The sequence below is a fragment of the Mya arenaria genome, chromosome 12 (assembly GCF_026914265.1).
Source record: "Mya arenaria isolate MELC-2E11 chromosome 12, ASM2691426v1".
Taxonomy (NCBI): domain Eukaryota; kingdom Metazoa; phylum Mollusca; class Bivalvia; order Myida; family Myidae; genus Mya; species Mya arenaria.
Genome location: NC_069133.1, coordinates 62,806,388 through 62,817,762, shown reverse-complemented (window position 1 = coordinate 62,817,762; position 11,375 = coordinate 62,806,388). Strand labels below are relative to the sequence as shown.

At 35.5% G+C, this 11,375-nt stretch overlaps 1 protein-coding gene across 1 annotated transcript; it reads right to left on the bottom strand.

Annotated features, from left to right (window-relative positions):
- Positions 1 to 457: 457 nt before the first annotated feature.
- Positions 458 to 9,007, bottom strand: LOC128211229 (antiviral innate immune response receptor RIG-I-like). The gene is made up of 10 exons (XM_052915781.1): positions 8,949 to 9,007; positions 7,887 to 8,071; positions 7,004 to 7,202; positions 6,379 to 6,547; positions 6,121 to 6,216; positions 5,718 to 5,890; positions 5,384 to 5,459; positions 4,102 to 4,329; positions 3,573 to 3,740; positions 458 to 3,077 (listed from the first exon to the last, which is right to left on the bottom strand). Exons 1-10 carry the CDS (start codon positions 8,952 to 8,954, stop codon positions 2,443 to 2,445), a joined length of 1,935 nt encoding a protein of 644 aa, XP_052771741.1. The 5' UTR covers positions 8,955 to 9,007; the 3' UTR covers positions 458 to 2,442.
- Positions 9,008 to 11,375: the final 2,368 nt, after the last annotated feature.

Sequence of the window (11,375 nt, the reverse complement as noted above, 5' to 3'; positions counted from 1 at the left end):
TGAAAATGCTTCAATAGATTATGATTTTGAAGATAATGTGATACCCACTGGTGCAGTTGACCTCGCAATATCTGCGTTAGATTTAAACTGGTTTAAGTCGTCGATACAGTCAATCTGTTTGACAGCTAAGGAATCATCGTGCTTGAGCCTTACAAAAACTGATCCATCTGACGACCAGGCGCCTTCGACACGACCAAACTTCGACCACAAGCATGGAAGAGCAGATTTGCACGTGTTTTTTTCAAGTCTTCATTGAAAAATACTTTATTATGGCCTCATTCAGTGCGGTCTATTTCCTCTATTGTGACCTGAGCGCCGATGTCATTACAAATCGACAATACAATATTGTCAGTGTCCTCGCCTCTCTCATTTTCCCACTTTTAACAACCAAACACACAAAACAAACAATACTTAGCAACTACAGTCATCACAGTTATAACCAAAAAAGATATTCAAATGCAGAAATTTATTACATAATCACAGATTTGACTTTTAAATACATCAAATATGGTTTTTTTAAAAACGAGATGAAATAAAAAAAAAAGTCCTTTATGACGAGTTCGACAAGCATAATCTAATTCCTGACATAAACGTGACTTCATTATGAATAATACAATACAAACTACAGAAGCAAGCACCGTAGTCAAAAATTCAGAAACCCAAAAACTTTGTATACTAAAGCGGAAATACAAAGTTGTGGTTTTAGATCATTGCTCGCATAAATGGGGGGAAAAAACCTGACCCACACAATACATTACTAAATCAAGACATGTTATAAGCTTTAATGCTCTGTATTTTGTCATGGTTAATTTGTTTTGCTTATATCACCTGTCTACCTATTATAAGTATCATTGCAACAGTGAATGATTTGATAATGACCAAACTTTATACATCTGGAAATAAAAAATGAATATTGTTTAAACCGACACAATACCAGACGAGTGCTTCAACGATGATTAATCTTATATTACACAAATTTGAATTTCACATGCCACAATTTCGCCTCAGCTATTACATTTGACTAATATTAAGGTATTCGATGTACTTGACCATGAATTCTGAATGCCTGCCAACCCAATATCGCTTTGGTGTCGTTTCAAAGAGGCTGATGTGCATAGAAAGAATGTGTGAAAAATATTCCAAACAAATAACAAACACACATATTTCGCCTAGAATGGTTGTAGTTCAACATTAATTAAAAATATGTGTAGGCAATACTTCTTCAAAATGACACGAACATTAAATGTGTAAATAGGCATCAACATTTGACATTATTGCAATGACAAGCGTATGTGTATAACGAAACCTTAGGCACTATCACTAGATACTAGACATGGACGGTATGCTGTACCCTGTATCTATATGCATAGATTGGGGAATTACTTTATACTAGACATTAACGTTTGGTATACCTTTTATCTGAATGCATTACATACATAGAGGAAGGTACTATAGGTAACACACTCTTCTTCTTGACAAAGTTAAACAAATGTTCCTGGTGTTAATGCCATGAAGTACCTTAATAATTCACCATGTAGAAGGTTTGGTACATTCAGACATAAGCCCTACGATTCGTTTTGGTTCGGGCGTAGAAAGAGGCTGACAAATCAATGTTTAAATATCAGCAAAATGACGTGCATACTACTTGACTCTTTTTTGGAAAAAAAAAACACACACCATTACCATTAAAAGAAATAACGTTCAGTTAATACGGGTTGTGTTTTCTTAACAAAATCAACAACTTGCTATAATTTGCCATAATGAAAACTGAAGGGACACGCTAAGTAGTACAAACATCAAGTATAACCCCTGTTAAGAGGCATAAAGTTAGGGCCGAAACACAGTGAACGAGAGACGCAAATGCACAGACACCACAACCAGACCACACATACATTACAATAGCTGTATCAATGAATGATTGGATTACCACCTTAGATCAGTCAAAGAAGCGCAAGTTATCTGGACTACGAGTTAAATGGAGGTTTAAACAAGTGTATATGCGCATAACCTCACTTGTCGCAACATTTACAAAGTTTAAAATTAAAGCGTCATGTTTTATTGTTGCCACTGCGTTTAAACTTTGCTAATCACACAATCACTTAGTATATAAAGACCTGGTTGCTACGACGTACAAATTATCAAAATGCATGACATTAATATGTGAAGCTTTCATGAGTACCAACATCTTCATTTTACAGATATTAATTTAACACATTAAAAAAATGATCGAATTTAAAACATACTATTTCAACAAATGTCAGCGAAATCAGTGTTTTAGATAGGCTTTTGTACATTTTAAAATGCAAATACCATCGCATTAGAATCAACAACATTGTAACTTTTGATCAAGTATTTAAAAGGGCGTCGAATAACTAGATTTAGTACAGTCCGTTTGTTATTTCACAAAACGAGATGTTCCGTCAAATGCAAAATGCCAGTAACCTACACTATGGCAAGTCTTTCGGCAACAACAGCATTCAACTCATCAAATGTAAACTCCTCGAGTCTGCAATTGACCTGATTCCATTTCTTAAACTGACGGCCTTTTCCAGATTGATCAACAACCCTGAAGTTCTTGAGCCCCATCAATGGAAACTCAGTGCAGTTGTAAGTACAAACCGATCCAAGTTGCCGTTGGCATTCCTCATTTGCGCACAACAAAACCCCTCCATATTTGGCGCCTTCTGGTTCCTCAAAGTCGGTAGCCCCTTTTTTGAGAATAAGACGTCGTTTTGCTTCTTCATCAATGATAACATGATGTGCCCCTTTTATGACTCTAATGTCGTCGGACAAGCAAATTAGAGAACTGCAATTGAAGCATTCAAAGCGGGCACCTGTAGTTGCCATGTGTACTGCTCTCTGTTGAGCTTGTCTTTCCTCCTCCCGTTTCATTTTTTCTTGAATATCTAAGAGCTCCCTCTCCCAGAAATTTGCAGGGTCTTCAATGAACAATTGTAGATCGGGGACGATTTTCTCCATAAGTTTCTCACACCGAAAATTCCTTTCTTCTTTTTCCAGAATCCAAGACCCCTCCTCCGCAATAACATAGTACAAGCTATTTTCTGCTCTCGCCCGCCCTACAATTGGTAGATGGTGGTATCAGAAAGATATATATGAACTGTTACAACGTTTAAAAACATTTTGTTTCTTATCTTTGTTTATAACATAATCTTAATAATGCTTTGAAATAATATTCAATTCTGTGATGCGCACTGCTTTTTTCGGCATAAACAAAACTTCCTTTTTTATTTTTATATATATTGTATCCACTTTTACACACTAAAGACAACATATTTGTCTCTTTCATCGTCGGTGTATGTAACTGTAGATGGTGCGAGTAGTCTAATAACTAATGTTTCCGCCTCTCACCAGAGAGGTCGAGGGCTCGATCCCCACCAGGGGTACATTTTTGGGTCTCTCAAAAAGATCATGTGTACTGGTTTCTACCCAAGAAATAGATTGGAAAGTAATTTATATAGTTGCATAGCTTCACAATAGAGCAAACAAATAATAAACTAATGTTAATATTCGCAATTCGATCAGTTGGCTGATTAATTGTATTAAGTGTTTACCTCTAGATTGAAGTCTGACGATTTCATTAGTGACATGCTCATAGCGAATCACAAGGTTGCATTTAGATATATCAAGACCCTCCTCAGCTACAGACGTCGCAATAAGAAGTCGGTGTTGTCCATCTTTAAAGAACTGCAACGCATTTTTCTGGCCACTCTTTGTCATCCCTAAAAGAAATGTTTTTAGCCTTTTAAATCCAAAGATCAAACAGACAAAGAAATTCAAACATGATTAAATACATCAATAGAATTCCAAGCTGATGTCTGAAGTACCAAGTAATAGATTTTAAGAATAAACTGTGGTCGTAAATAAAGGAGCTTGACAAAAAGCTACTTTTAAAAATGCTGGATTTGTTTTACTCTAAATCCTCCAGATCGTTTTGGTTAAATATCATAAATGCAAACAGTTGGTAATTAATTGTACAAGAGAGGAATAATTTTTGGAGTGTCACTTAAAAAAAATGTAATTCATCGTTTTATACACATATTGTTTAAGCCCTCTGACATTCTAATCATTGAAATACCAGACCTCCATCCGAAGCTGCAGCACCTTGTCCGGTGAATTCGGAAGCATTAAGTCCCTTCAAACTATCTGTTTCGTTCACCCATCTAACCAATGCTTGAGCCAACTCCTTTGTTCGCACAAATATGATTCCACGGGCATTCTGGTTACTGGAAAGGACCCTTAACAGTATCTCCTCTAGTTTGATCAGTTTGGGGTTCTCTGGTTCGTTGGCGAATGTTTCTATTCGTGGTTCTAAGAAGGAAGGATGTGTGTAAATGATTGCAACGACACATGTATCAATATGAATCAAAGTTTTCTTCACCCTTATTTTTGCGCACAAAGTGAGACTTGTACACTACGCAAACTATGGACTGGTAAATTATTGGATTTACAATATAAGCAAAATTAATTTAATCAAATAAGTGTTAAAACTGCTTGTATTCTAAGTTTAAACACCAATAGCCATGAGTAAGGTGTATGTAGGATGTTCTGCTGGAACTTTCCTATAGTGTTCGATAAACTCTTCAAGAATGACCAATGTTAACTACAAAGACAGCACAGTAGCCAGTAGCTTGCAAAGGACCTGTTTTTAGCCAGCAGATGTTGGGCATACCGCCTTAGAACGCTCAGTGAAACATAAAAACACTGGTTGTATAAACTAGTAAATAAAAGTGCAGCCTTACACTTGTCCCTTCATTAGTCAATAATTATAAGTAAATTACAAATACAAATATAAGTCCTACCAGAGACAGCATCAACTTGAAGACAATGAAGAAATGTAAAACACATAAGGTTAACTAATAAGGCAACATAATTTGTATTTAGGGTTAAAAAGGAGTTATGTAACCTCTGTATAGAAGTGTTTTTTTTAAATTAAAATCCAGAATTGCCATTAAACTTTGACCTGCCCTAAAAATTTAACCTAAGTTCCTAAGTCTATCAGGTGCCATATCTTGTATCAAGGATAATATGGAGTTATCTCACCTCATAATGAGATGTCACTGAACAACTGTGTGAACTATTAAGTGAATTGAATGAAGGGTATTGTGAAAATCCCAACTTCCTCTAAAACATAAACTAGACACCGACGCCGACGCGGGGGCCATTAGTATAGCCCTCCTTATTCTTCGAATAGTCGAGCGAAAGACTAGTTGATGATGGCGCAGCCTTACACTTGTTTCAACATAAGCAAAAAGTATTAGTCTTACCAGACAGCATCAACTTTGTGACAATAAAGAATTGTCAAACACATAAGGTAAACTAATAAAGCAGATTCAACTACTCAACGGCTAGATATAAACATCACCTGCAAACTCTTTAAGAATGTCCAATGCATCTCTTATCCTTGCATCACGATGAACCATTAAGGCTTTGTTGTACATCTGGAAAGACACATAAAACTACTTCTGTGTCCAACTTTACACGAAATATCGTACGATATTTGAACACAAGCTCATCATATTTTGTAGCGCTATTTCATCAAAAGCAATTTTCATAGATTTACGATTTTAAAAATGACCCGCGGTTTAGAAATGCTTTTCTTAACAAATCAACAAACAAATCATGCGTATAAATTTCATAAAATCGTAGTTTGATCAATGTGGTTTTACCAACCGCTGAATTAAATGCTACAGAATTACTTCTAAATGTATTCGATGAGGATTGATCACTCGGCGGATGTCTTTTGATTCGACTTTGGCGATAGCTTTCATGAAATCCGCATTCCATTGCAGGTATTTTTCGGTTCCAAATGATGCTGGAAATCTGCATATCGTCTGTATAAATTTGTCATTAGAAGCAGCATCCCGTACAGCTAGATGAATAAAACTTCGAATTAGTAAAACTTACAGCTCTTCTAGGGTAAACATTCTATCAATGTTTCTCATAGTTTTAATTATTTTTTTAAAGTTAAAATTTAAGGAGAAATCACAAAACAATATCATCCTAATTATACTGAAAACATTGCCAAAACAATGTTATAGATTGTTTGTAGAAATTCAAGCCCGTCAAAATGTTCAATATCCACTTATATCCTAAATTTACCTGGAGCTTGTGTCATATAGTCAAACATGTTTTTGGCTATTTCCTGTACAGCAATTTTAAACAAGTCGACATCTCTTCCATGTACGGGCAATAATTCTGTAATAACAAAAATAACACTCGTTTACCTTTTAAATAGCTGTATTGTAATTCAATTCTATAAAAAAATTCATCAATTTGTTATTTAATTAAAATGTATTAATTTTATTTAAAACGCAATACTTTCGTTAAAATAGTCAGTTGTCAATTTGTATGATTTACCTTCAACCGGCGGGTTCGCAAATCGTTTCAATTGCTCAATTGTATCTGGCGTCCTAACAGTACAGAGAAACTTTGCGTCCATGTTTGCCATTATTTTTTTCATATGATTTAATCCCTGAACCTTTTCTGTTTTTCCACCAACGCCCAAAGATGCAGTAAGTCCAACAATCTGAAAAGAAGACTTATGTAGAAATTACAATTAATTTGTAGAATCTTAATATGATCGTTTAATTTAAAAAGCTTAACAACACAAAAAAATACGTGAATCTAGTTCCATATATAGAAACGAGGCCGATAAGAGACTAACGAGGTAAGCTAATAGGAGGATGTAGTGTTGCAGTTCGCCCATTTTAACATAATTGCTATAATTAAAATATATCTTTTTACAGCATTTTATTTCATGGTTCCCAATATAAATCGTGCATAGGTCATTGCAAGTTGTAATAATTATTACCTTTTATTCAACTTTTCAAAATAAATGTCAACACTTACCAGAAGGCTTGTCGCTCAATAATAAAAATGATTTGCTATTTAACAAGATAGGACAAGTGGTTTTTACTATTGACCGACAAGCCATTCAATACGGTGAGATGTTATAACAAACGCAACGTCGATGGATACTCACCTGGGGCAGTTCAGAAGACTCAACTTTCTCCCGCAGTTTTAGGTCAAGATATCGGCTCATAATTTCATTATACATGTGTTGTTTGTTTGAGTGATGACATTCGTCGAACACAATCAGAGAAAATTCTCTGACGCTTTCAATGTTCTTTGCTTTTAAAGCATTCAAAAAAAGCTGTGCCGTTACAACAAAGATGTCTCTTCTGCAATAAATTAAACTAGAGCTATCACAGGAGTGATTACTAAATCCAAACGCCACCTTGACACAGGATGGTATTGATTAACCTAGGCAAATAATCAAATAAGAGACATTATAAATGTTTTAGATTTTATCAAGGATAGTCATTCTTATATGCCACAATGTCAATCGCAATGCTTTACTTTAGACAAAAGTTTAAAACTTATGTTCAGCGGCATTTAACCAAGAGTTGGCCGAGGTCAATAAAAACGACATGCCAATAGGTCAAGAAATGTGTGATAAGATTCAGATTGATATATTTAAAACAACATGGCCAAATGTGGTAAAATCCCGATTTCCAGACAACTCAAATCAGACTCGAAATTGGCCATAAGTCTCGAAAAACACGCTAAGCACTACTATCCATTATGATGGTAATGCGTACCAAGAAACAGAACGATATCGATACGGTGGGTGTAGTTCGCTTCACAAACTGCAAATCATATTCAAGGTCACATAACCCTAAAATGAAATGGTCGTTGGTCAAACTTAGGGAAAATACAGTGACAGGCCCAAGCAGCCTTAAAAATAACCAACATTTTGTTTAAAGGCAAGGGCAAACAAACATTGAATAAGACACTTAATCTCACAATGCCTTATTGTAATATGATATAAGAATAATTTTCATAACCATTACACACAGACTTGCCTTTCAAGGAAATCCCAGAGCATTTGCTTTTTCAACCTGTGGACGTTTCCGCTGAACACTTTTGTCCTGTAAGTTGGAAGTAGTTCTGCACATACTTCTCCTTGCTGAATGGCTAGAGCTTCGTTTTCGACAAGAAATATAATACGACCCATCTTTCTTTCTGCTTTTTTCTGTCTTAGGTGAACCTTAAAAAATAATTGTGAAAAAAAATTAAGTATGCATCATATGGCGTAATAAGTGTACATTAATTACCTAGATTGACAACTCAACACATTTTGACCAGCCCAATTGCGTTCATTCCCCGATAATAACATCAATCCCGCAATTTGTTCCTTAAATAATTACACCGCAACTTCCATTCCTCAAATGAACTGCCTTTTGGCAATTTAGGTTATCATTCGATGAACGCAGCATCTTCGAATATGTTCGGATCGCAGGTCCCGTAAATATAATTCAACATTAAAGAAAGTGTTAATTTATGATATGTTAAATGTATTGTTGCCGTAAGTGTTTTAATTTTGTTCTATTTACAGAATGTGTAAGAAAGGATTACTGAAAGGTTTTCTTAAATGAAATGAAGTATTTTTTTAACAATTCTGGAATGAAATAATGAACTGTCGGTGTAAATATAAGTAATGGCTTGCGGGATTGATGTCATTATCGGGGATTTTAACCCAATTGGGCTGGTGAAGTACGTTTGGACTCCACACACTTGGATCAACCCAATTGCGTTCATATCCCTGATAATGACATCAAAGTACACTTGGAATCGATACACTTTAATCACCTCAAATGCGTTCACATCTCGATAATGACATCTATCCCGCAATCCATTCCTTACATAATGAAATAGTAATGTTCTGCAATACAAATACATCATTTGTTTCGATAATAAAAACAATACTGAATAAAAAAATTGAATATAAACTGTTGCTTTACTGCAATAGTGCATGCAATGATCATATATAAAAGTTTAGGACGATTGGCCTTCACATTAACTGTTTCACACTTTTTCCAAAAAACTCTTTGAAAGATGATTTTTAAAAAAAAACAATGAATTACCTGCATAATTTTGCATGCTACCCTGGTTTTGCCCGAGTTTGTAGGAGCAACAACTATGACATTTTACCCTCACAACCCTCTTTTGCTAACTCCTCTTGGTAACCTCGTAGACTTATATCCTCTTCATCGACATTCGATCCAAGATCCTCTTGATCTGGAAAAAAAAACCCAACGCCTTGCCACACAATTGTCTTCAATTCGATATTCATCAAACACTTACAAATACTTACTTTTCTTAAATGTTCACCACAAACGTCATCAACATTATCACAACCGCCACAAGCCACACCACAACCATCATTATTACCACCACCACCACCATTACTTTCACCATTATGTACCATTACTATCACCATTTTAACCACCAGCACCATTATCACCATCATTACCACCATCATTGCCATCACAATTATCACCACCAACACAACTATCACCACTACCGACACCAATGACATGACCGCAACCACCATTATCACTTACAACACGACCATTTTCAGCATCATCACCACCAACATCATCATCAAAACTATCACCTCCAGCACCAATACCACCACAATCACCATAACCAACACCATCACTAGCACTTTAAGCACCAGCAGCGTCACAATCACCATTATCACCACTACCGGTACCTTCACCATAACCACCGCCACCACTACAACCACCACTACAACCACCACCTCCATTACCACAACTTGCACCACCTCACCATTATCACTACCAACACATCGACCATGACTACCACCTTCACCATCACCACCACCACCACATAAGGCTGTTTAACCAGAATACTAAAATACAAACAGTAACTGAATACTTGTTAACGTACCTGTGGCAGTATTTATCTCAAACTCTTCATCGCTCATGACAGTTTGCTCGTTTCGTGTTGCATTCTCTTCTTTTTTTCAGTACCCTGGATACCTAAAACATATATTGTAGTAACTCTTTAAACAGTTAAAGTAAGTAAGTTTTAGTAAAGTATCTATATTAAATTTTCACAATAAAAATGGACAGGTGTAAGTCGGTTTTATCCATATGATTTTAATAGTATGTATTTAAAAGTTTGATGAATGTTAAAAGTCTCATCAAGATGGGCAAAAAGGTTAAAAAGGTTAATGTCAAGGGGTCAACGCCAAAGAACACAAAAAAAACAATCACATACCACAAACATGGAACATCAATACAAAACTCCACAAGCAAAACACTGCATATATATTTATACAATACGTGAAAAGTAAATGACACCCATGGAATTCAACGTCGTATGGCGTAATGAACACAAATAAAGTAGAACAAAAAACAATGGCAAGCTGAAAAGCAGCTTCATTACATCAAATGATCAAAACATTTATCGGCAGTAAAACACAAAAAAATGAAACATAAATTACATGGGTGAAAGTTTGAATTTTTCAAAATACTGAAAATAGGGTGTTTACATAGGGAAATGCCATTTTTACAATACATTATATAGGATAAATATTTTCCAAAATACTGAATTCAGTATCAATACTGAAAACTTTCACCCATGAAATTAACAGTAACACGAGTATGTGCACAGAAAGGATGTGGCTTGATATAACATAGTGGTTTTGTGTTATTGTGGCAAACTGCGATAGTGAGGATTGGTGCGTAATGGTGCAAGACACACAGCCAATATCATGCCCGTCGTTAGAAATGAAGGTGATACACAGCCAATATCACCATAGTGAAAATGTTATAAGGTTATATGAGAGAGTCTGATATATATCTTGAAAGCCCTAGATTTCCGTCTGCCCATAAGCATAATGACTTGTTCAGATTTGCCAGATGTGACTGCTTGCGTATAAGCTCCTGTGCGAAAGCTTTGTAAACTGTATTGTCTATGTGACAGATGTGCGAATTCAAGGAGTTTGTTAAATAGGTGCCTAAATTTACTAGTAGGTGAGTAATGGACCATGAGTGGTGCCTCTCATTTTGAAGTGAAAGTTTCTCCGGACAGATAACGTTTGAATGCGGAATAATGATGATATTTTTTTTTTTTGGTATTTGTTTATTTTGTAGTTGTTCAGGTTTATGTGGATTGCAGTTCTTGTGAAAGTGATATCTGCAAATTGTACAATTCCATGAACCTTTTAGATTTTTGAGAGTAAGAGTTCAACCATTTGAAAAATATGATGAAATGCAATCAAAATAAGAGCCTGACACACGTGTTAAATGTATGTTACGGCTGTAAAGACATACACAACAGTATTAACCAAGTTGTTGATATCTATCAGAAGTAAAGTTTCCTGCATTCAGCTTAAGTTTTAGTTTTGTGAGCACCTTTACTATAAATGAGTTGCATGGTTCAGTGTGGGAAGCTATCAAATGTTTGTAGGAAATAACAGATAAATGACTACTGATTGTTGAAGGAGAATATTGTTGAGGGTGAAGACATGCAACGAATGA

Excerpts from the sequence above, each read along its gene's own strand:
- LOC128211229 (XM_052915781.1), bottom strand. Across the intron at positions 7,203-7,886 it reads CTCTGGGATTTCCTTGAAAG|AAGAGACATCTTTGTTGTAA; the intron begins GCAAGTCTGTGT and ends AATTTATTGCAG. Across the intron at positions 3,741-4,101 it reads TGCTGCAGCTTCGGATGGAG|GGATGACAAAGAGTGGCCAG; the intron begins GTCTGGTATTTC and ends CATTTCTTTTAG.